This window comes from Cavia porcellus, unplaced genomic scaffold, assembly GCF_034190915.1.
Source record: "Cavia porcellus strain 051 isolate PalLab524CR breed Dunkin Hartley unplaced genomic scaffold, mCavPor4.1 scaffold_7, whole genome shotgun sequence".
NCBI lineage: Eukaryota > Metazoa > Chordata > Mammalia > Rodentia > Caviidae > Cavia > Cavia porcellus.
This window is the reverse complement of record NW_026947490.1, coordinates 46,841,881-46,868,654: the sequence shown is the minus strand read 5'-3', so window position 1 is coordinate 46,868,654 and position 26,774 is coordinate 46,841,881. Positions and strand designations below refer to the sequence as shown.

The following is a 26,774-nucleotide window of genomic DNA, read 5'->3' as shown; positions in this document are numbered from 1 at the left end:
TGTTTGTATTTAGGGAGTACAATGGGATGTTTTGAAATTAGTTTGTGTAAGTAGAAAGACAAGACAATATATGGCTCTTTAACTCTCAGATATATTGACTTTTTAAATTATGTCCTTTTTATTAGTACATGTCTATAGCACGTAATGATTACATTTATCTAGGGGAATTCATGCATGTACACAGAACAAGGTAAACCTTTTGTGTCCCTTCTCTTCCTATCCCTCCCTGTTCCCTCAAATTCTTGATCCCCTTTCCACTTGAAAAAAGCTCTATTTCCACTAATTTCTTTCACTATCTTTTTAAAGCCTTTTCCTTTTCTTCCTTCCCTCTCATCTTTTTTTCCCTTTTCCATTTACAAAAGATCTCCCTACTTTTAATTATCTATCCTTTATTTTCCTCTTTATTTGTAATTTGGATTTCTCATGTAGGAGGAACCACATGGTGCTTAAACTTGGGTGTCTGATTTATTTCACTTACATTATGGTCTTAAGGTGCATCAATTTTTCCATGAAAGCCTCAAGTTTATTCTTCTTTATGATACAGTTATACCTCATTGTACATAAATATTACATTTTATTTATATATTTATCTTTTGATGGACATATAAGTCTTTTCCATATTTAGCAATTATCCATTGTATGTTTCTTACTCAGGATTGACAGAAAAATACAGAAAGCCTACTTAAATTTGAATTTCAATAAGTGATACTTTATTATTAGTATAAGTATGACCCAGTCAATATTTGACATATACTTTAAAATTAGTAGTTTTTAATTAAAATGTAACTGCTATTCTACAATTTTATGTTACATCTGACATCTGAACTTGATTGTAAGATTTATAATTGATATATGCAGCAAATGTTATGTGCTTATGCATTGTTTAAGGATGGAGATACGTTCTGAGACACAAGTTATTACACAATTTTGTCATTGCACAAGCATCATAGAGCACTTATACAAACTAAGGGGGCTATGAGTTACTAGACAACATAATTGCATGGGACCACCACTGTACAAGCAACCTGTCTAACTACAGCATAGATAGGGAGTACAAGACTGTGTTTTCTTATTACTGATTTAGTATACTTCACAGCTTAATATATTAAATACGATTTACAGCATTTCAAAAATTAAATTACTAATTTATCATAGCTTAATAAGTTTAATTTCAATTAAGTATTTAGAATTAACTTGTAAGTTCTGAGAAGTATAGAAGCTAGAACAAGCTCAATGATACAACAAATAAGTGACATTTCGACTTCAAGGCACCAACTGGTTTCTTTTATTTTTTTTGTTTTATAGAGAAAAAAAAACAATGAAAACAGTGCTACAGAAACCTAATTTGGTATCTTGACATCTCAATGAAATAAGAAAAAGTGGAAGGATGGTAGAATGCTCTTGACAGTCCCCCTTAGGGAATATTTGATACTATTCACAATGGTTTGGGGTGGTGTACAGGGGATCGAGCTCACGACCTCACACTTGCTAGGCAGGTACTTATGCCACTGAGCTAAATCGCCAGCTATTTGAAACTATTTAGAGACATTTTTAATCTCTGTGATGCAGTGGAAAAAGGAAGAAGGATGCTACTGACGTGTAGTGACATCTAGGGCCATGGATACTGTGATAACCAGAACAGTCTCTCCTTCTCACTGCTTCTCTCACGTTAACACATGACAAAAAACAACTGGTTCTAAAATATCAACTGTGCTACTGCTGACAAACCATGGGAACAGATGAAAAGACACTTTAAAGACTTAACAATTGAAGACAATGTGTGGTGATTATTTGAATCTTGATTCAAACAAACCATACTATATTAAAAAGTATTCCTGTAATAGAAGACAAGGGAGCTATTTAAAATTACAATGCAGAAAGTGTTTATTGATATGGGACTGCTTCACAATATGTTAAGAAAAAATCAAACAAGTTATAAAATGCTTGGATAGCATGACCTCATGTTAAGAAGAGAAGCTACTGTTTTAAGTCCATTTTTTGTTGCTATAACAACATATCACAGGCTGAAGAATTTACATAGAATAGAAATTTATTTAGTTCATGGTTCTGGAGGCTGGAAAGTGTAACAGAATGGCACCAGCATCAGGTGAGAACATTTTTACTACATCATAAGGTGACAGAGAGCATCAGATGATGAGACAGAGCAGGCATGCTAGCTCAGGTTCCCGTGGCATCCTAGAAAGTCACCAATACCATGATGGGTCTCCATGGTCATGCCCAAATCTAAGGCCCAAATCTCAGTTAATTCCCAAAGGCCTCACATGTAAAAACCCATCAATAAATGGATTTGGGAATTAAATTTCCAACATCTGGACTTTGAGGCAGACATCCCTATTATAGCAGCTGCATAAATAATAATCATTCCAATGAACATAAATATATGTGATTATAAACAGAAATACATACATGAATGTGTACAAATATTTAAATTATTCACCAAAATGTTAATGATGTCTACTCTAAATTAGGGATCAGAAGTCATTTATGTGATTTTATTTTTCCTTTTCTGTGTTTTCTCTAGTGATGGTGCATAATTTTTGCAATCAGAAGGGAAACAGCCATTTCAGAACTGAAATTGTGAGCCTGGATTGAAGATCTTCACGGCAATCTCCATTTACAAAGTCGAGTTGAAATTGCTCCTCTCATTTTCCCCATGAGTGTGGAGGTCATTGATGGAGAACCAGAAACTGGATTTCTTGAAGATCCCCTATAGTTCTATTCTCTCTGCAGAAATGTCACAGAATGGACCACAAGGAGGGGCTCTGACCCTCTGATTTTCTCTGATTTTCAGTGGGGGTTATGAATTTCTCTCAAAGAGACAGTAAATTTGAGATGTTTATAAGTGAAACTTGAGACTGATTTTAGGGTGAAGGTGGGTCAGAAAAGTCCTGGCCACTATATGCCCTTTGCTTGCCACTGTTTTATATATCTGAATAAGTTATATGAAGTTAGATGCTTCTAATGATAATAAACTAAATTTAAGAGTTTTCCCACTATAGGCCTATCTCATATTCATGTGGTCTATTTGACTACAGCTCAATGCAATTTTAGTATCTGAAACCCAAACAACGCCCCAAACTAGTAAACAAATGAATACATCTCTTTCATCAGCTACACAAGTTTCTAATGAAACCCTTGAGACCAGCTCCCAGTTTCCATCTTTCTTATCGAGTAGCATCCCGGAGGAATTCTCAAAGGAATGGTCCTAGGAGATTTGGGGCAGAGGGATTCACTGTTTTATTTTTAAATTAAGCATTCAAAACTCTTTAAATCTGCAGTTATGGAGACTGTATTTTGCCTTAGGTCATGTACTAGGCCAAAGGAACCAGTGACCCATTCTCAAGAAACATGGCAATAATTTGAAGTTCTTTCTGATACTTGAGAGAGGGCTGAGTTCTTCTCACCCCATAGGTTTTAGCTTCCATTGTAAATGACTTTGAATGTAAATTTTTTTCCACTTGCATTCTTGAGTCAATTCAGATACTTTTAACTCTCTGGAAAGCACTTCTCTCTCTTTCCTATTGCCAAGGTCAAAAGCAATAAATGGATATTGGAAGGAGTAAGTGAAAATGGAATATTATATATACTTTTCAGAATCTTACTGTTCTCTCACTTTGGCTTTCTGTATGCAGCTGGTGATATGAAATGTCATGTTCATTAATGTTATACTATGTCATGCTCATCTGGCTAGGGCAATGGGTTCAAGGACATGAAATTGAGTGATAACATGATAATAGATTTCAGTATTTGGAAATCTATCATGTTGAGGAGAAATAGGTGGAATGATACAAGAGGAGCAAGAAGATAGATGTCAAGTCAGTAAAAAACAACATCTAAGAATTAAAGGTAATAAAACTAGAGCTACTTTCAGGACATCTCTATGGATGTATATGGTGGAATAGTATGTACCACAGGAAGTGATGAGGGAAGCAGATGCATAATACTGTCATTAAAAGTATCAAAGATACAATCAATAGAAAATGCTAGAAGTGACCTGAAATGTGCAATCTAATTCCATTTGTATGAAATTGAAATGATATAGAAAATGCATGGTTATATAGTAAAAAACTTAATAGAAATAACAATATCAAAACAAAAATTATGAATACCTGTAGACCAGAGAATATAAGGAGAGAAAAATCTAACTTTTTGTTTACACCCTTCAGTACAGATGACTTTCCCCTCCCATGAGTATTCTACAATTTAAAAAGTGAAGTTGTGTTTTTCTAAGTAAACTTATTATCTTACCAAAAAAGGAGGTTGCTAACTTATAAGATAATGAGCTTCCAATCACTGGAAGCACTGAAGCAGAATTTGGGGGCTATTTGTGAGGAACGCTGTGCTTTTCACATTGCCTCCTAACTCTGTGTTAATATTTGACAGACTCAAAACTACTGAGCATGAGGTTTCTCCAAACTGCTTTCACCTGGAAAGATTTGAATAATGAAATGAGCAAGATTAACCTCTTGCTTCAAACCTGTTGTCAGATCTGGGAAGAAAGTAATTTCTCCAGAAGGAATTTCTTTACGTATAGAGAAAATTTTGGCCAAACAGTTAGACTCCGTTGGAAAAGACAGTAGAGTGAGATGCAGTGTTTCTCAGTGTCCCAGGACCAGAAATCCCCAGAAAGGGAGCTGATGTCCTTTTTTAAAGGCTCTCATTGTTCTACTATCCCAGCATCATCTCCCCTTTAGTCTCTTCATCTGGGAGAATCATTTTCCTGGGAGATGATGAGAGGGGGAAGAGCAGTCAGGATGCTGAGTTCAGTTTAATGTTCTCTCCACTAGAACCTAATACATTTATTTATTGTTTTATTCCCCTTAGTGTGACTAGGTCTGACTTTCAGTTGCATAAACATTTGTTTTACTTTGTTTAATATTTCATGAATTCCAGCTACAGAGCAATGGTTAAGAATTATCCTATCCCCACATCTCCAAGGAAAATAAGCACATATTTGGCTTTACATTTTTCTTGATATTTTAAAATTTATTTTTCTCTTTTTCAATATCTTTAGGAAGAAACTTCAGAAATTTGCTTGTAGTCCATTACTTGCATCTTGCTGCAGTAATAGTGTCAAGCATGCCTTATGATATTTGGTCAATAATGAATGTTTGCATTGCTTTTGGTATTGTCTTAATATCTTATTCATCTTTGTTATTGAGTTTTATTTTTTGTCATTCCCTTATGTTTTGTATCTGTAATGAAAATCTCACTTGCCACGTGCTAATCCCAGCACTGTTTACAAATTTTTTCTTTCTTAGTAATTACAAATTTTAAACACTGAAGTCAATTCCCTCTGGATCTGGTTTTTGGATGCTCAACTTTTTATACAAAGTCAGCCAGAGACTGTAAGTTGGTCTTACATTATAGTGTCAATATTTTTCACTCCAAAGTAAATTAACTCATTCTTATCTGTTTTCCTTCTCAATAGTCTCTGCAATCTTTTTTGGAGAAACATTTAGCTGTTTTGTTTTTGTGTTTATGAGAGAATAATTAGGTTTAAAAATCTACATGTATACAGGCCACAGAAGAAGAGGTAATTTCAGATTCTTCACACATTATTCAGGAAAAAACATTTTTTGCATTTTGGTATATTTACTTTTTATAGCATGTGTCAGTGTCTTTCTTTTCTTTGTTCAGTTCTTTCTTGTGTTTCTTTTCTTTTTGTCTTTATGAAATTACAGTCTACCTACCTATCATGTTTTAATATCAGCAATATTTAGATTTGTAATGACTACATAGTTATGAAAAGATATGTTATAATTAATTTAATTCTTTCTTTATTTACAATGTCATGGTCTTCTCCATTATAAATAGTATGAAAAGTTTTGTATGAATATACTGATATTCTGATCATTTTTAAAACAAATAGCTGCAGTAGAAATAATTAAGTCAAATAGAATAGTTATTGGTGGTCACTAAATCACTAATATTTCCTCAACTAATCTAGATGAAAAATTCCTAAATTTTTTTTCAGTTTTCTTGATTTTTCCAGATGTTTCCCTGATGCAGTCTCATTCCAAAGTATTGAAAATGTATTATTTCCAGTAAAATAATAAAGAACTACCTTCTTTCCTATCTGTTTTTTTTTATCATGATACTTCTTTGATAGTTGAGGTGTAATGCAACAAACCACTATCATGTTAGAACTGGAAGACTGGATTAATTTGGACAAATCATGTAACCACAGGTATAGTTTTCTTTTCTTTTCTTTCTTTCTTTTTTTTTCTTTTTTTTTTTTTTTTTTTTGTCTTTTTTCATTTTTATCGGTACCAGGGATTGAACTCATGACCGCATACTTGCAAGGCAGGTGCTGAGCTAAATCCCCAGCCCCTAGGTATAGTTTTCTTATCTGCAATATGGGAGGTAGAGTTACCTTACATAGGTAATTATATAGGTTAGTATGATATTAAACAATAAATGGAATAACTATAAAAATAAAAAGTCATAATGTTTATTACTATTATTACACATTTTACAATGAGAGCTTTTCGATTCCCAATAAATCTCCAGAGAATAGAAGTAGTAACTTTTGGTTTCTTCAAAGTTACCTTGCTTGTAATCCTGAAAAATTAGAACACATTTAGTCCAGTAGAGCAACAGATTACTTGTGAAAATTTGCATTTAAACTCAAGCTAGAAAATGCATAGAGATGTGTAGAGTCCAGAGTAACAAGTTTCTGGCCAACACTCAGCGGCACAAGGAACTAGGATGGGTAGGATGCACGCAGACCTGAAAAAGGCTTTCAGGGAAGAGGAGACTTCAGTCAGGTATTGAAAAAAGAGGGAACAAAGTTTTGTTTTTATTTTAAAATTGTGGGGGACAGTCACATTTGAAGCTGTTGAATGATTTGTGACAAGGATTCATCAAATATGCAGAGCAGTAGAACAGGGAGAAAGCAGATGCTTGGGCTAAGCTGGAGCAGAGAGCACTGCCACATCAGATAACTCAGAAGGGAAGATCTTTAAGAAGATGAACAGTGCTCTGGTTTAAACAAATTGTAGGTAACAGAATCTGAATCAGTAACCTAAAACAGGACTCCTTTCAAAGCTAACTATGCATTTTCTATTATTTTAGCCAAGTTTCCCCTAGCACCTATATCCTACCCCACCAGGAAAATTTGTCCAAACTTGTCAACTGTCTATTCTTCCATCCTGTTCCAATCTTATTTATCTTTCTATACTTTTATGTATAAACTACCATACATGAAATTGCTTTGTGATTGTATTTTTTTTATTGTTTTATTCACAGAAGTACAACAGTCCTCATTAACTTGGTATTCATCCAAGGACAGAATCTTACCTCCTTCTCCTTGAGTTTCTCCTCTTAAAGCATTGAGCACTGATGTGTTCTAAATGATCTAAATCTCCATATTTTTGATGTGGAATTTATTCATGAAGAGAGAAAACCTCACAGTGGTGAGTGAGTTTATTTTCCAGGCTTTCTCTAGCTTTCATGAACACAGACTTATCCTCTTTGTGGTGTTTCTTACTTTGTACCTTTTAACCTTGGCTGGCAATGCTGTCATTGTGATAATCATCAGCACTGATCGTCACCTCCACACTCCCATGTATTTCTTTCTCAGTATGCTTTCCACTTCAGAGACTGTGTACACATTGGTCATTGTACCACGGATGCTCGCTTGTCTTATAGGCCCAAGCCAGTCAATCTCTTTGGCAGGCTGTGCCACCCAGATGTTCCTGTTTATCACTCTAGCCATCAACAACTGCTTTCTGCTCACGGCAATGGGGTATGACCGCTATGTAGCCATCTGTAACCCCTTGAGATACACAGCCATCATGAACAAAAAGGTATGTTCCCAACTGGTCTGGGGGGCATGCAGCTGTGGGCTGCTTGTGGCTATCATCCAGATTTCATCTGTGTTCAGGCTGCCTTTTTGTGATAGAGAGGTGGCCCATTATTTCTGTGACATCCGCCCAGTTATGAAACTCTCCTGTGCTGATACCACTGTACATGACATAATTAATTTTATCATCAGCTCAATGGTTATTGTGGTGCCTATGGGTTTGGTCTTCATCTCCTATATCCTCATCATCTCCACCATCCTCAAGATTGCCTCTGCTGCGGGCCGGAAGAAAGCTTTTGCAACCTGCGCCTCCCACCTCACTGTGGTCATTGTCCACTATGGCTGTGCTTCCATTGCCTACCTCAAGTCCAAATCAGAGAACACTAGAGATGAGGACCAGCTGATTTCAGTGACTTACACCATTTTTACTCCACTCCTGAACCCTGTAGTATATACTTTGAGGAACAAGGAGGTCAAAGATGCCCTTTACCGTGCTATTGCTAAAAAATCTCTTGCCTAGCATTTTTGGTAGGTTGACACACAGTAGTCCCTCTTTACCTGCAGTTTCAGTGGACTGGTCAATTCTGGTCTGAAAATATTAAATGAAGAATTCCAGAAATAAAAATTTCATAAGTTTAAATTATGCGTTGTTCTGAGTATCATGACAAAGTCTTGTGCAAATGTCTACTCCATCTGAGACAGGAATCATCTTTTGGTACAGTGTATCTATGTAGTACATAGATACCCACTCTTTAGTATGCACGGTATTCTAAGATATCTTGTGAGACAGAAAGAACTCATAACTATATAACATTTATTACAGTATAGTATTATAATTGTTCTGTTTAATCATTACTTGTTTTACTGTTTCTAATTTACAAAATAAATTTTATCATGGTTGTGGGTGACTAGGAAAAACAGTAGAGATAGGATTCAATACCACCCTGAATTTTAGGCATGTCCTGGAGCCTTGAAACATATTCCTCACAGAAAAGGCCAGTCTGCTGTACTAAGTATCATAGTCTGAGTATTTTTGTAAGTTCACAAAACTGATCCTATCTCTCATCCTGTATCCCAAGAGAAAAGTTGGTGGTATGCTTGCATTAGAGAATCAGAATTCTCTCAGACTTAACTCTTGTTTTATTTTAAGCTTATTTATTATTACTTTGCAGTGCTAAGGATTGAACACAAAGCCAGGCTTGTGCTAGACAAGTACTCTACCACTAGGCTACACTCTCTGCTCCCTTGTTTTTATCATTCTCTTGGACCTTCAGTTAGTCTCATGGTTATCACCCCCCTAAATGGTCAGATGCTGCTTCCAAGATATGAAACTAGGGGAGAATCACAAGCCAAGGGGTCGCTTACTATTAGCAGCTGATTTATGGTAGAAAAGCAAGCCGTCGAATTCCCATTTTAAGTGATGTGTGAAAGATCAACCTAAATGTCAAATAGGTATTGAACTGTAAAACTTCAAAGAGGCCATGGTTGATATATATGATGTACACTTTCTTGGGTGGTGACAAAAGTAACAGACCTTGACACTCTAGAAGAAATATTATTAGTTCTAAACACTCTTACCTTGCTTGGGGACCCATTAAACTTTTCCCCCTAATTTTGCTGAGGTTCACAATAGAATATTTCCTCAGTGAGCCTGGATTACCACTATGTTCATTATAAAAGTAAACAACTTTGTCACATCTGACCTCTGGTTTTCACTACACATACTGTATATATTTTTTGTGGGGACAACACATGTTCTGTGGGGACAGCATTAATGGCATCTTCTAGCTAACTCTTGCTGTAATGAATCTGGAAATAAACCCATATTTTAAATTTTTTTCTGTATAGAACAAGAGCTGATAACTGTATCTTATTTTTTACCTCTTCACTTGCTACACTGATGGTCTTATTTTCTGTAAATTTTTGAGTCCCTATTTTAAACTATAAATGCTTTTCCGAACAAGAGTCTGGGTGTTTCTGAAGTCCCATTATTATTGTCTTCTAAAGGGAAATGTTAGCCTGACTTGTGAGTAAGGTTTAAGATTTTAGAATAATTTGGCCTAGGGATAAAAAGAACTAGAATTTTCAAGACACCATCTAGTCCAAAAGTGCTGATGTAGAAGAAAGGACAAGAAAGGAAGAAAGGGAGAATTGAAGGAAGAAAGAAAGAAAAAGAAATAGAAAGACCCTCCCACATACTACTACCCAAGGGGCCCCATCAAAAATGCATTAAATCTACATTGCCATGAAACAAAGAGCCTGGGTTCCCTGGTGATAGAAGACCAAGGAGGGAACTCTACATGTTTGTGGAGTTGGAAGATAGAGGATTTGTCTCCTCAGAACATCTATTTACTTAGAAGAGTACATCTGGAGATCAGGGTGGCAAACACCTCCAGGACAGTTTATCTTTGTCATTCTCTGGGTTTCCCTGACAATGCAGTCCTTTCTGGGGTAGATACAGAGGAAACTCTTTTTCCCAATCTTGCTCCTCAGAAAGCTCCTTTTAAGACTCTCTTTGAAGGTCCTGATCACTAAAATAGCCCTTACTTTAGAGCTTTCCCAGTAAACACATTGTTTTCATAGGTTGTCGAATTTGAGTGCCTGGCATCCCTATGGGAGCTTCCACAATATCACAAGGTTCTGCAAGATTGGTACCTCATACTGGAAGCAGCAGATTCCGCTGAGTTTCCAGGGTTTAGTGCTACAGCAAATTGTGGCACAGTCACCCAAACTAAGTTTTGCAACAATAAATGTTATATATTGAAGGCTTGCTTATCCCTTGTTTTTATTTAGTGTAGTTTATACCATCTTAACAGAGCCAGAAAAAAATTAATGTATTTAATTTCAAAGCGAATGTGATTATCACTAAACATAAATCATGACAGAAGAGCACAAAGCTCAATTCCACAGACTGGGTTTAGTCACGACGTAGCCATTTTCCTCATATGTCAGAGCCTGCCAGTTCAGGACGTTGCCACCATCACTGTAGTCACACATGTCTTTTAGAGGGAGCACGTAGTCCCACAAAGACACATCCCATATCTCCCCAACAAAGGATTGTTTGGCATCAAAATTTCCCCCAAATGAATCTTGCTCTTGTCCCAGAATGATTTTTGCCTCAGCCCCCACAGTATATCCCTTCCTGACACCCTTCCTTCCCAAGGGCTTCCCGTCTATCCAGAATTCAGCAATCCCAGAGGCAGACTCCCAGCTCACACAGATGTGCCTGGGGTTGTAAGGCAATGGAGGCACCTTGAAATTGACCCCAGCATTCCCAATGCTCAGCTGGTATTCACCCGTCTTTTCAATAAAAAGAAGCAACTCATTGTCCCGGGAGCGGGTGCTGTAGGAGAAGAGGCTGTAGGCACGATTGAGATCTGTGAAGGACTTCAGACACAGCGTGAAGTTCTGCAGGGGCTTCTTCACTGAGGGTATCAGGGACACATAGGCAGTGGCTGACTCTTGAGGGAAAATAAGCACCTTCCCTCTCAGATCTGCAGAGGAAAGACAATGTGGCAAAAGCTCTGTCAACACTTGTTTGATTCGCTCTTACCATAAACTGCCTCCTGACAGCACATTAGGGTTGACAGACTTGCTGTGCGTGCATTAGCTCAGTGGCTTTAGGCTACTGTCAGTATTAAAAAAGCAGTATAGGTTCAGCTACCTTGTTACAAATTGAAATTAAAGATGTCCCACATTAGTCTGGTATGGTTTTACATCTGTAATCTCGGCACTCAAAGAGGGTGGGGCAGATGAATCCCAAGAATTAGCCCAACTTGGGCAATTTAGGAAGATCTCGTTTCAAAATGAAAAATAAAAAGGGCTGGGGATACAACTCAGTGATAAGGCCTTGGATTCAATATCCAATACTGGGACTCCATCTGTATGAAAGAAAATGTCAGTCACAGAAAATGAAAAGCAGCTGCCTCACTGGTTCACCAACCATAACGAGTAAAACATGAAGCTCTCCACATTTTCCCACCACTAATCAGGTTCTGAGATTCCTCCCATGGGACACTTGTGACTAGAATTAGTTCTAATTTTAATGGTTTATCTTGGCTATGATGGACCAACACTTGTGGTTAGCGCAAAGTCTGAGGAATAGACTAATGTGCAAACCACATGGCCCAGACCATTACAGCACCCCTACCTGGCTCTTCACTCTCTGTGGCACCTCCTGGGTGCCAGTTCATGACAGATTCCCCACTGTTTCCCTGTGGCTGCAACATCAAGTTTATGGAATTACTTAGCATTGACTTATTTCCTCTTAAAAACCCCAAGAGAAGAGGAGGGCATAATCATTATAAGAACTAGTATTTCATTACAGAGGAAAGTAAATTTAACAAATACTGTGGTCTGGAAAATAAAGTAAAGAATAATGACTAACTGAATCAAGGGAGACATAGGCTAGAAGTAATATGAAGTCTTGAATTGGGTTAGTTTTGCTTCGTAGCGGGAAATGGAAAAACAGCACATGAATGCATCTTTCCTTAGAGACAAAGGCTGCTTAAGAAGTGCTTACCCTGGACAAACAATAGGAACAGAGCCTTTAGGGGAGGATATTAGGAAGAGACTATGTGTGTGTGTGGGGGGGGGGGAGATGAGACAGAGAGAGAGAGAGAATGAGAGAGAAAGAGAGAAAGAAAGAGAGAAGGAAAGGAGACATCTAAGCAGTCAATACAGTGGGAACTAGGAGGACAGGAAGGGAAATCACACATTTATACTCTGTGATCTAATTATCTCTGAGCTTGTAATTTGTAATCTTGTCAACACACAAACCTAGAGCAAAGTAACAGGGTTAACCAGAGAGTGGGATTTTAAAAACTGTATTACTAGGGGCCGTGCCTGCTTGACAAATGGGAGGTTGTGAATTCAGTCCCCAGCACCAAAAATAAATAAATAATACAATAAATAAAAACTGTAGTACTGATATTAGTACAGTAGACAAATGAATGTCTCAAATGTCAGAAGATGAATTTGGCCTCAGTGACAATAATACAAAAGTGGAGACTGGGAGGGAGTGTGGTAAAATTGAAGCTTTACCACAACTAATAAGACAAATATAACATTTACCCAATACACAGTACATTTGCCTTTAACTGATCTCACTCATCTTAATTCCTTCCTAGTGGGTGTCATCCTTATTCCCATCCTATGGGTGAAGAAACTGAGGCTCAGAGTTTAGTCACTTCACAAAAGGTCATTCAATTGTTTGGGAGAAACTGGTTGTCTGATTTAAAGTTCAAACTACTTCTAAGATTTCCTGTTGCCTCTCATGCTCCGTGGACTAAATGCTTGAAATGGATCAGAGAGCGCCTTCTCTAGCAGAAATGTTGCAGCCCTTCTTACCCTTTCAGGACATTGGTGGTGGTGTGTGGTGTTCCCATACCACAAACAAAAACCCTGTTCTCCTTTCTCCAGCCCTGGGATTCGTCTGCATCTGTGGTAGCTTTAAAAATATGCTATGAAATAATTCTCCTTCCCTTGGGTATGGGCTGACTCACTGTAAGGAATAGAATACAGCAGGAGTGAGGTATGTGCTTTCTAAGATTAGATGCTGAGAAAGCTGTAGCTTCTGCGCAGGACCTTTCCCTCCCTGAGCTGGATGAGTCATCATAAGAAGAACCAAATGCAAGGCCCGTGCTGTTCTGGGGAACTACAGGGGCCTCCCACGATAGACAGTGGGGAACTGAGGCCTGCCACACAGTATCTAAGGAAGGGCTGCATCCTGACTCTCCGTGCACTTGAGGTTGAATGCAGACCCCCCCCACCACCACCATCAGCTGAGTCGTCACAGGGGAACATAGTTTTGGTTTATAGACTACAACCTCAGAATCATCAGCTGAGCTACAACCCTTTCAAGGCCCATAGAAAATATGAGATAATAAATGTTTGTTGTCTCTGGTGGGTACATTCTGGGATAAATTCTTAGGCAGCTATAATGAGTTAGAAACCACCTTTCATTCACATCTTCCTATAAAGAGCAGCAGCAGTCCTAGCCCAAGTGCTGTACCTGGAGTCCCTAAGACTCAGAAGTCCTTCCCAGTTGGACCTACCTCTTTGTGTCACACTCACTGAGAGGATGGAGAGGAGCAGGGTACCCAGAAGAAGCCTCTGCATCATATTCTCATTGGGACTTCAGGAGCAGAGGGAAGGGCAGCAGCTGGGGGTTCAGTGCAGAGGTGCTCACTGCTTGGCTATTTGTACTGTGCTTACATAGGTGAGGCCTGTGTTCTGGTGACAGAAGACAAAGTTATAAATGATACACATTAACTCAAAAAGAATATTGTTTAAAAATTAACTTTACGTTTACTTTTTCATCTAGTAATTCCATTTTACATATGTCTTTCCACTTTTTTAATTGTTCTATGAATGATAAACATTAACTCAACAAGGATATTGTTTAAAAATTAACTTTAAATTTACTTTTTCATCTACTAATTCCATTTTACATATGTCTTTCCACTTTTTTAATTGTTCTATGAATGATAAACATTAACTCAACAAGGATATTGTTTAAAAATTAAATTTACATTTAGTTTTTCATCCAGTAATTCTATTTTACATATATCTTTCCTCTTTTTTAAATTGTTCTATTTCCTTCTGAATTGTCCTGTTTTTGGCTTCTCTATCCCCTAACCCCATGCAAACAGACTCAATGTCCTTCAAAGGGACACTTTTGCCCTTATTTGTTAAGAAAATAATGGCAGTCAGAATTTTAAGTGTCCCCCACAGGGTCATGTGTTTAAGATTTGTTGTCCAGCATGGTGCTATTGGAAGGTGATGGAGACTATTAGGAGTGGAGCCTAATGGGAGGTTTTAGGTTCCTGGGGGTATGCCCTTGAAGGGACTGTGTCGTGTCAGTTTCTTTGTCTTTCACTTTCTTTGATTTCTGGCCACTTTGAAGTAAGCAGCTTAATCTATCCTGTGCTCCCAGCCTGAATGTACTATTTCCCCATGAGCCCCAAAATGACAGTGCCTGTCAGCCATGGACTGAAACCTCATAAGCTATAAGTCAAAATAGATCTTTCATCTTTTTAAGTTTCTTGTCTGAGGTATTTTGCTATAGCAATGGAAACCTGACTAATATACTATCTACTGTTAGGACTCTAAGATGAGCATAATGATGAAAGAACTACTCTCCATCCTTTGTTTAAGGACTGGAGTATCATCATAAGAGAGTCCACACTGATTCAGGTGGATATGAAATACAGCAAAGCTGCAAGATCCCTTGAATGTGGCAGGGTGAAGATTAGCTCCTGTGGTCTCAGTGATGAAGTTGCCAAGTTTTCTACAACTCCTAGTAGTTAGAGATTGAGAGGATGCCCTTTACCAGGAACAAAGCCATCATCAGGAAATCAGGGATTCATTGGACACACTGCACCCCTCTCAAGAAGTCATAAAACAATGCTTACAGTCTGAAAAAAAATCCACATCAGTGATTGCAAGTCTTTTAGAGATTGCAATGATGCAAACAGCCCACAGCAGCACTTGTGCCATAGACTTGCCACCACTGATCTATGTTGTGACGTATGTGTCTGATGTATAAGCCTGACTATTTACATTTTGTGCTCCTGTTTATTTCTCAGTCTCCAATGAACAACTGGTGAAAGTTGCTTTCTTGGTTTCTCTTTTTTACTTATCACACACACACTGTAAAATGCTAAAATCCAAGAACATATGAGTCAGGTATGTTTTTCCTACAGCTTAACTTTCTGCACCTTTCGCTATGATTTCACTTATACTAACAGCGCCAAAACTAAGGAAAGAATGCTCTAGAGTTTCCAATTGCCCTAGAGTTCCAAGAACTAAAAGAAGTTATATTACTCATACAAGGCTGTCAGTTGCAAATCACAAAAGCCACGTACTGTTGTGGCAGTCTATTTTTAAATTACGCTGTGCAACAAACTACATTCAAACCCAGCTTTTAAAATAATTTACTTTGTTCACAAGTTTGTGTATTGGTGATTTGGATTTAGTGATTCCTTTAGTCTCAACTAAAGGAATATTATGACGTGCTAATTGTTAGAAAAATAGCACATGAGTCAAAAAACATGGTGACTGGATGAAGGGATGCTAACAGACTCATCTTTTTGGATTGATCCAATTAGTCTTGCTTTCTCTCTCTCTTTTAATTTTAAAGCTACATTTATAGTACTATACGACAAGAATCTCTTGAATTTTGAAAATTCTTTTTCATTGCATATTTATATACAATACAAGATATAAATGCTATTGTCATAAAATACATTATGTCAGCATATTAAATTTACAACTAAATTAAAATACATTCTACAATAAATTACATTATAACAAAATTAAAATTTACATTATAACTTAGTTAAATGTATCAGTCCTTAGTAACATCTGTAATGCATATCAAAAAAGACAAATCTGACTTACATTAAATGTTTCCTACGATTGAATTAACCTTAAATTAATTATGAAATAAGGAATAAATTAATGGGATAATTCAAAATGATATTTATACATCACATTTAGCTTACGGATAAAAATGCATGTATTAAGTTGAAGATTGAAATTTAACTACTTTTTATTATATCACTATCTTAGTTACTTTTCTTGTTGCTGAAACAAAATACTCAACACCCAAAGATAAAGGAGGGAAGACTTATTTGGCTCACAGCATGTAGAGGTTTCAGTCCACAATTGGCTGGATCCAAGGCAGGGTGGCTTGGAGGAGGGGTATCATAGAGAAGAGTTTATGGTGTCCACAAGATAGAAAAAGCAACAAAGGAGAGGAGACAAGACCTCTTCTGTCCTTTATACTTTGTGCAGGCTACCCACTCTAGGGCAGGTATAGCACTCACAGCATTAATTGCAGTCAGAATTATGCTAAACCAGTCGTTGGAGTGATTTACTAATTACAGAGCCTTAATCTCAGCACCACACACTCTAGATTCTGAAAAAAAAATCTTTCTAAAATTGCATGAGGCTTTTGGGAGACATCTAGACACAAACCGTAACTATCAGAAATGCACAAAAATTTCTTTGATTATTTTGACTCTTGTTTCTAAAGGCTAAAAAAAAAATCCAATCTTTAAGAATAACATTCAGCTTAGTTTCCAAATGCTTACTTTCCAAGGATTTAATTAAGTGCTTGAAAACAGCTTGATGTGTTATAGAATATTTATTAGATTAAGATATTTCCAACAATCCATATGAATAAATTCCAAAAAGAAGACACATTTAAAAACTTAAAATAATACCACATATTTATGCCAAGATATGTACTAAGGTACAGACATGGAGAAGAATAATCTGTATACATTAATTATAGTGGTTATCCTTAGGATGAAAAAGGTAAGGGCAATGAACAGGAGTAAATTTTCATAAATACAACTACCTATAAAAAACAGATAGGAAACCATAATAACAAATGTAGCTTAATAAATAAATAGTATCTAATGTATAATTTTATCATTGTTTCTGTTTTTCAAAAATTTAAATTCTTCATAATTATGATTTCTGAATTAAAAGATAATTTTCCTATGAATATTCTGAATGATCATTTTTATGTTCCCTATTAAGTTACATTTTAGAATGAATGTTTCTTATACTACTTAAGTTTGGTCAATGACATATTAAAAGTATCTATGAAACAAACATATGATAAAGAATAAAAACCTTGTAAACAGAATAGTGGCCCAAACTACCACCTCACTTTGCAGTGCTAAACTTAGATAGTGGCTGAGTGATGAACAGGTGGTTCTGAGCCTGGGTGAGAGACTTGCTCGCCTCCTAGCCTGTTGGGGGTCTCAGGGCCAAGCAACAAGGTGAAGAAGCAGATGCTTTCCCCTTGTTTGCATGTCAAAGATATACAGTGAATGGTGTTAGTCATCTGGTGAGAAAGTGCCCTCCATATTACTACACTGTCGCAAGATCTGGAAACCCAGATAAAGGTCCTTGATGCATCTTTATTAAGACACAGGGTCTTTTTCTTGGTCTGACAGGTTCTCAGGAGAAAAGAGGAAATGGGAAGTTGGAGGAGACAGGACATCCACACTGCCTGAAACTGATGCTCAAGGAGAAAGAAAGATTTTTATTCATTTTCTCCATATTGTCATCATTTAAACTTGTCCCCAATCAGCTGGAATGAGACTCTGTCCCTAGAAGAAGAGTACAAGACGCTAGGTGGTGGCTCTGTCCACTTTTTGGGACTGCTGCAATCCCTGGGGTACTCTTAGCTCTTAGAATTCACTTGGGAGGCTTAGGTAAGTTTTGATCCTATAAGAAGAAGAAGCTCTCAACCTAGAAACACAGGGTACAGATACACTGGCAGGTTGTTATGGAAGGGAATTTTAGGATGGGATGGATAAGGGTGAGAGAACATGGGACAAGTGATTTTTAATCAGTAGGGATCCCTAAAATCAGAGAAAAGAGAGCTGGCTTAGCTGCTACATGGTAGTAATATTATCCCCTTTCTAACTATGTGATCTTCAGAAATTTATTTTCTTTCTTTCTTTCTTTCTTTCTTTCTTTCTTTCTTTCTTTCTTTCTTGTATCAGAGATCAAACTCATGATCTTGCGCTTGCTAGGCTGGTGCTTATGCCACTGAATTAAATCCCTGGACCAGACATTTATATATTTTCACAAGTCTCAGTTTTCTCTTTTATAAAATGTGAGATTAGAAAAATCCAGCTGCCTCAGAAGGTTGTCATATTAGTTATGATATTAGATATTTTAGATATTATATAAATTTTAGTAATTAAAAATAACAGTTCAAATTTCTATATGATCTGGTCAGTAAGGAGCTAGTCCCTTTTCTCACAGGTTTCTCAAAATGACAAAATGAAAAATATGCAATTGGAATCATGGAGATAGATCATTTGCAAATATAAAGGGGGCCCAGAGATAGAGTGAAAAAGGAGAAATATGGGAGAGAAATAAAAATAATTAAGATGTGTTAAGTTCTGGCCCTGAGTCAAGGCCAGCAGCTTCCTGATGCAGTTGGTTTCAAGCAGGAGCCTAAAGAGATGTCTTTCTATGGTCTGTTAGAACTTACGCGTGAAATGGTCAGTTCATTAGAAAGAAACAGCTTGAAGCAATCCCCTCCCCCATCAATGGCTGTGACCATGGCAGGCTGCAGAGGCCCAGGACAGGCGCCACCACTGTTTACTGGGACCCACACCATGGTGGGACCTGGAGCTCTGGGAAACCAAGCAACCGCTCCCCGCCTGCCTGTTTTGTTTTGTTGAACTTCAACATACATAAAAGTGTGGACAGCTGTTTTGAAGAGAATGAGAGACTCTACGACAGCCATTAGTGACTTTCCTATTGTCTGGTTTTGAAGACCTAAAATGCCTTTCTCACTCTGTTCAGATCAGTTTTATACTATGTTGTTTTGTATGAATTCTCTTATAAATACATGGACAACTATTTGGAAGAAAACAAGAGATAATATGATAGTGAAGATCTCAGGTCGTCTAGCTATGAAATTTGTATCTCTTTCATTAATTTCTTATGTCTCATTTTGTTCTGTTTTGTTGTGTTTAATTTTACCCCCTTTAAAAAAAAAGATGTTCATGTACTAACCTTCAGGAGGGATGTACACATGCACCAATAAAAAATGTAAATGATGTTTTATAGCTTTCTTTTAGATGTGAGTTCTGGTCAAAGTACAAATTCTCTAGAGAAATAATTAGTGACAGGAAAGTAATTAGGATTTTCTGAAAACCCCATTCATCATGAACTGGTATAATAGTTTAAGATCTAGTTTCATATTTATGTGGGAAATCTCTGTAAGAATCATATCATAAATAATGTTGGGAAACCTGGATATCCATATGCCGAATAATAAAATTAGATGCTGTGTTGCACTAAACACAATGATCAACTCAAAATGGATTAACGACTTGACACTATAAAACGCCTAGAACGATCTCACATATATGTGAAGAATAAGAGAAAAGCTCCATGATATTGACCTTGGCAATTGTTTAGGTTTTTTAGTTTTTTTTTAAAACCACCACACTAATACAAGCAACAAAAGGAAAGCTAACCAAACGGAGTTACAAAAACTTCCAGCAAAAGAAGAAATCAACAAAATGAAAAAGAAGCCTATGGAATGAGAGAAAACTTTTGTAAACCATATACACTAATGAGAAATATTCAAAACATAGACGAAATTCAATAGCAGGAAAACACCCTCATTAAAAACTAGGCCTATAGGATTTAGCCCAGTGGCACATTGCCTGCCTGGCAAGCTCGAGGTCATGAGTTCATTCCCCGGTACGACAACAACAACAACAAAACAAAAACTAGGCCAAGGATTTGGTACAGTGGAATCTTGATTCACAAACTCTATTTCTTTCACAATTCTAGTTACAAACTAAGCTGGATCAGGATTGAATCAAATTTCCCTATAAGGTCAGCATTGAACCTAATCATTGAATTTGACTTAGTTCTTATCCAACTCAGTTTCTGACCAGGATCTTGGAAAGAATCAAGTTCTTGAACTGAGGTACCACTTTGTTTTTCTAAAGATTATGTAAAAAGAGCCTATGAAAATATGCTCAATGCCACTAATCATCAGAGATGTGCAAATCCAAACTGCAAGAGACCTCCTATCTGATCTATTAAGATAGCTCTTACCCCTCCACCAAAAAGAAGTGTTAGGAAACACATCAAAGAAAGGGAACCTCTTAAACTGTTGGTGGGAATATAAATTAGATAAACATTTAGGAAAACAGTATGAAGTTTCCACAAATATTAAAAACAGAACCACTGTATGATCCAACAATCCCTCTGTGATACATACCCAAGAGAAATTAAATCAATACCTTGAAGAGATACCTGCATCCTCATGTTCATTGCAACATTAATCACAATAACCAAGATGTGAAATTTCTCTGTCCACAGATAAATGAATAAAAATTATGAGATATAGCACAGTTACTGAGTTTTGAAAAAGGAGAAACTGCCATTTGCAACAATACCAATTAATTTGTAGGATATCGTGCTAAGTGAAAGAAGTGGATATGAAAACAAAAAATACTACATGATCACACATACTAAAAAAGACAACTTTGATGGGTACATTAAATTGTTCACCCATAGAAATTATTTATCTAGATACATGAAAATATCATTTTATGCATTTAAATTTAAACAATAAAAAAATTACAAAAAGTGAGAGGAAAAGACAGTACCATTTCTTCATCAGAGAGAATGAGTGATGCCACTTCCAACACTTGAATTTTATTTCTAACTCTGCCACTCACTTATTATGAGACACATAGTGAATCATTTCATACACACGTATTGCGTATTGTCGATTATCTCCTTTGTAAAGGACAGTAATACTGATTCTGTCTCCAAAAAAAAAAAAAAAAATTCTTACTGTAATTATCTGAGGCAAAGGAGAACCAAAAGCCTCATTGGTTATCCTTTATTTGGCAGGTAATGCTTTTGTTTAGTAAATTATAGATAAATGTGTATCATCATTGTATCTGGTGAAAAGAAACTTTTATTCCTCCTATTCCACCTACACAAAGTTAACCAGAGGAATGCATAATGGTTAACCCCTATCTCTCCCTTAAAAAGGATAATTTGATGAGAGTTGAGCTGAGATGACAGCTTTAGGAACATTAAACATATGCAGTTAGAACTTTTTCTAACAGATAACTAAGGGGCAGGAAGGATATGACACACATAACAAGTATGTACTCTTAACATCACCAATTCAACTTTTCTACTTATTACCAAAAAAGGAATGATAGACTCAGGAGAACTAAATCAGTCCAAAGGACATAATTAACAACATATTAATTCATTATTAGCCACACAGACTCTTCAGGGAAAATTTTCTGACCTGAGCGTAAATTATCAGGGACCAGGTGTGAAAGAATAAGGGCTGGCTGGGGCTTCACTAACTTCCTTCATTGCACTCTGTAAATCTGAAACTGATTGACAGACTACACAAGAAAGTGAAGGAAGAGAATTTACATTAAATGGTCTTTAATTTCTTATCATCTGGAAACAAAAGAATACATAATGGTAAGCTCTATGTAAATAACACACAATGGTAAAGCCCTGCAGTAAGCTCTATGTGAAAATCATTAACAAAGAACAGTCAATGTAAAGTAGATAGAATGTTTTCATCTTTACACAGTGTCACTCTAGGAAACTCTTACACATCAGCCTCAGCCATAGCTTAAGCCTGGTACTCTACAGTACCTGGCCCTAGACTATAGCCTGTGTACCAGCACAAAATGGAGAGGTACATTCTATCTACTGTGCAAATGGAAATCATTGTCATCCCACTCGTCTACACTCAGCCCTCAGGCTCCAGCTGAGGTCCACCTATACTGTGGAACTCAGAGGTAGGAGGAAGACCTCAGGTGAAAAGGTAAAGAGCACCCTGGTGTAGGAACAGCTTCCTTAGGAAGCAATTAGAGCCACCCCTTTGATGCAGAGGTGTGAGACGATTCCTGTTAAAAACGTGTGCTCTTCTCAAAGGAGACATGAGCCACCTTCTGTGATGACATTATCCTGAACCAGCAGGCTTTGTTTTTTCTTTTAACTTTTTATTTTAATATAATCTCTAACTCCAAGAAAAGCTGCAGGAGTAACACACACACCTATTCATATGAGGCAAATTTTTAGGTTGTAGTACAGTGTATGTGATGTAAATTTTGATACTTCAACCATTTTAATGTGCACACTGTGGAGTTAAATATATTCACAATGTTGTGTTATCATTCACCATTTCCATAAATTTCATCCTTCCTAAGACAGACTGGGTATCCATAAAAAGGAACTCTTTATTTCCCCTTCTTCCCCATTCCCCGGCAACAGCTTTCTCTGTCTCTATTAATTTGCTTATTCTGGACATTTCATATAAATCAATCCTAAAATATTTGTCATTTTATATCTAACTGACCTCACTTAGCCTAATATTTTTAAGGTTTACTGATGTTATATGCATCAGAAGTTCCTTTCTTTTTGAGGGTAATGTAATGTGCCATTATGTGTACATCTTATTTAATCACCTGCTGATGAATAGCTGGATTGTTTCCACATTTTGGCTCTGATAAATATGCTATGAACACCGGGGTAGAAACATTTGTTTGAGCTCTTATTTTCAACTCTTTCACATAAACACCTAGGAGGAGAATTTCTGGATCATAGTGTTTAACTTTTATCATTTTACCTGCCTACAAATCATACACAGGGTTCTAAATTTTTATTGTTCTTAATATAATAACCTTCATAATAAATGTGAAACAATAATTTGTTTGGTTTTGATTTTCATTTCTCTGATAGGTAGTGATGCTAAGCATCTTTTTATGTGCTTATATTGGCTATTTATATATCTACTTTGAAAGAAACATCTATTCAAGTTCTTTGTTCACTTTTCACCAAGTCTTTATATATTTTGAATATTAATTCTGTAACAAATATTAAGACATGTGGTTTGCAAATATTTTCCTTTGTGTAGGTTGCCTTTTTATTTTCATGATTGTGACCTTTGTTGCACAGCATTTGACCTGATAAAGTTCATTTAATCTATTTTCCCTTTTGTTGCCCAAGCTTCTGATACATATGCAAAAACTCACCACCAAATCCAATGTCAACACAAATTTTCTTACATTCTCTTTTAAGAGTTGTACAGCATTCACTCTTGCACTTGAACCTTTACACTATTTTAAATTAACCATGGTGTATGGTTGCTTTAGTGTGTTTTTTGTTGCTGTGGTTGAATACTAAAAAATGAGTAATTTTATAACTTGTTTATTTTATCCATGACTCTGGAGGTTAGAAAGTTCAGGAGTATCGTGCTGGTTTCTGCCTTAGCATCTAGTGACATTCTTCAAACTATCATGACATAGAGGGCAGCATCCAATGGCAAAACAGAATACGCATAAAAGAGAGGCCACTTTTATAACACAACCAGGCCCTTCATAAACCATCAATGCATTAAGGCCAAATATCCCACTTCTCAAATGCTATTAACATATCCCCTTAGTTACTAAGTTGCAACATGAACTTCAGAAGCAAAATCAAACCATGGGAATAGTAAGGGTTGATTCTTTCTCTTGCATGTAGATACATATTATTTTCAGCACTATTTGTTCAAAACTCTGCCTTTCTCTCATTGTTTTGACCCACTTGTTGAAAATCAAGTAAATAAGAGTTTTCTTCTGGGGTGTCTGTTTTTTCCAGTGGTCCAGGCGTTGATCTTTATGCTCCATACAGTTTTCTAGATTTTCTAAATATTATATTACTGTATTTGTTTAATGTCCCCTTTCTCCTTTATTTATCAAGATTCAAAAGCTGTGCAACAAAGGTCACAATCATGCAAATGAAAAGGCAACTTATAGAAAGAGAAATATTTGCAAATCACATGCCTTAATATTTGATACAAAATTAATATTCAAAATATGTAAAGACTTGGTGAAAGGTGAACAAAAAACTTGAATAGTTATTTCTTCAAAGTAGATACACAAATAGCCAGTATAAGCACATGAAAACATGCTTAGCATCACTAGCTATTTAAGCACACATACACATGCACAGATATACGTTTTTTAATCTGTCCGTAGTTGCAGATAAGATAATCCTTTATCACTAAATACTTTAGAGTGCATTTATTACCTACAATATTCTCTTATAGCATACATTTTCTTTTTTTTTATTTTTTATCATGCATTTTCTATAGGAGTGATATTATCCCTAAGGTGAAAAATTGGTTCTGCAAGCAAAAACAAATCTCAGAGATCACTATGACCTGTGATACTCCCAAGCTTAACTCCATCTGATAAAATCTTATCCTTCTTATAAAATCCCATAGCAATTGTCAAAATCATGACAATGGTCTAATAAAATCTACAGTTTTTTTTTTTTTTTTTTTTACATTTCACCACTTATTCAATTAGTAACAAAAGAAAGAAAATTCTAGCTCTTCCATTGCGTGTCATCACCATAGCTCTGGTCCAATCTTTTCTTATGTTTCATGACTTTGGTATTTTGAAAATCAGTTGCTTCAGGGAGCTTTCCTTATCTTAAATTTAGCTGATGCTTCCTCATGATAAGACTCAAGTCATGCCATCTTAGTAAATGCTTTCTTTTTGACTGTCATTTTTTAATCCTCCCATTCTCAGAAGAAAGCACAGGGAATTAGCAGAAAATAGGGCTAAGTCCTAGACAGAAGTTTATAAAAGCCTGGAAAATGACTGTCCTCAGAATAAAGACTGAGAGTAGAAGAGAGTTGGTCTTGTTCTCCATAGTCCTAGTTTTTGGACCAAGTTTATTGATAAATATGTATTTAATATTGATCTAAAGAAGTCATGCCCTCAGTACCAGACATGGAGTTGGTTTTCCAGGGAAATGTGGGTCTCCTGCTAGTCACAGGACAGTGCTATGAGTTGGCCAGCAGTGGATCTCTTGTCATCAGAGACATTTTGGTTGGGAACTGATCCAGTTTCTACAGCCCTGGGAAAATAAATTCTTCATGAACTTCAATAATCTTAATGCAAAGTGGACAATGAAGCAGTGTATACATCAAAAGTGTTACTGTAAATTGGAAATACGATAGTGCACAGAAATGTAGCTTAGTGTCCAACATTTACTAGAGCTTAGTGTGTTTTCATTACTGTTAAAATAGTATTTATTTTTTTCAAGAAGGTTGTCACTTAGATTTTTTAAAATCAAGGACAGTTGTGGTTGGGATATAGTTTAACACTAAAGCGCTTGAGGGTCTATCCCCAGCACACACAAAAAAAGTCAAAACAGGAAGTTTGTACCATTACTAGTTCTAACTACTACAACTCCTAATTTATTGTATCTTTTTAAAATGAACAAATATCAAAGTTGTATACACAGTATTTTTTTCTAAGTGTAACAGGATATCTGAGTGCTGTAGGCTAGGTCAGTTTAAAGGATGGCTCCTTCCTATTGTGATTATCCAGTACACACTGGCTGAGCCTCCGGTGAACTGTGAAGAGCTTATAGCAGTAAGGTTAGGCGCAGAGTGGATTTACCGCGTAGCTAATAAAACGTAAGCTTTTCTCTCCTCAGCACAGACCTTCTATAAGAAACCACCTTCTCTCATTGTATCTGCTCATTTTCTTGTATTCAAAACCCTACTGTTTGTTAAGTACCTGCATACAGAGAACTGAAGTTAAATTCTAGCTCACCTATTTTACTTGATGAGAAAAAAACAGTTCTGGCTTTAGGATCTCATCTCAAACCAACAACACAATGGCTTGAAGGCAATGGCATTTAAAGCAATTTCTTTAACCACATGTTTTTTCCTTCTCTCAGGAGCTAGTGGATTTTTTTCCCTCTTAGGTCATTTTTTGTAAAAATGTTGTGCCATAATGTTAAGCACACTCCAGGTCACTGTTCGTAGCGTGATAAGTAAACAGATATTTTAAATTGTTCTCTATTTTAAAATGTCCTGGTTTATGGTGATCCTTCAGAAGTAGAGAATGGAAGAGAGGCGTAGAGAGAAGTTGGACAATATAGCTATCAACATTGATGATGTCCTATGGAGAAATGTGGTTCAGTGAGCAATTGTAATAAAGGAGATGGTTGAAGAATTTTAGAATTATCCAGTATTAACATTGGAATAGTTACCATGTGGAAACATAATGCAAACTTCTTGCATTCATCCTCCTACAAGTTTTGCTATTTAAAACAAGTACCTGGCTGACTTCTGCTTGAGTCATAAGTGAAATGGGTAGAATTCCAATTCTTTATTGGTACAGGGTCAGGAAGAGACAATAGATGCAGGAAAACAGGGCAAAGGAGATGAAATGGCAAAACTGTAAGAGGATTTTGTGTTTCCCATTAGACGAAGAGTGAGTTTAAGTCAATTATAAGCAATTTGGGGTATAGCAAAGTGATACAGCATATTTGTGAGGATTTGCTTTAATGATAATGGAAATTAAAACAGGCAACATCACTAAATCATGGGCAA

General features: G+C 36.4%; 2 protein-coding genes and 1 pseudogene across 2 annotated transcripts; 2 read left to right on the top strand and 1 right to left on the bottom strand.

Moving 5' to 3' along the window:
- The first annotated feature begins 7,415 nt into the window (after positions 1-7,415).
- LOC100725017 (olfactory receptor 10J1-like) lies at positions 7,416-8,348 on the top strand. Its single transcript, XM_003466546.1, has one exon. It carries the CDS (start codon positions 7,416-7,418, stop codon positions 8,346-8,348), a length of 933 nt encoding a protein of 310 aa, XP_003466594.1.
- Positions 8,349-10,596: 2,248 nt separating this feature from the next.
- Positions 10,597-14,052, bottom strand: LOC100724738 (mucosal pentraxin-like). The gene is made up of 2 exons (XM_003466545.2): positions 13,885-14,052; positions 10,597-11,322 (listed from the first exon to the last, which is right to left on the bottom strand). The coding sequence occupies exons 1-2, from the start codon at positions 13,949-13,951 to the stop codon at positions 10,727-10,729; spliced, it is 663 nt and encodes a 220-aa protein (XP_003466593.2). The 5' UTR covers positions 13,952-14,052; the 3' UTR covers positions 10,597-10,726.
- Positions 14,053-18,762: 4,710 nt separating this feature from the next.
- Positions 18,763-18,889, top strand: LOC111755863 (small nucleolar RNA SNORA2/SNORA34 family; annotated as a pseudogene).
- Positions 18,890-26,774: the final 7,885 nt, after the last annotated feature.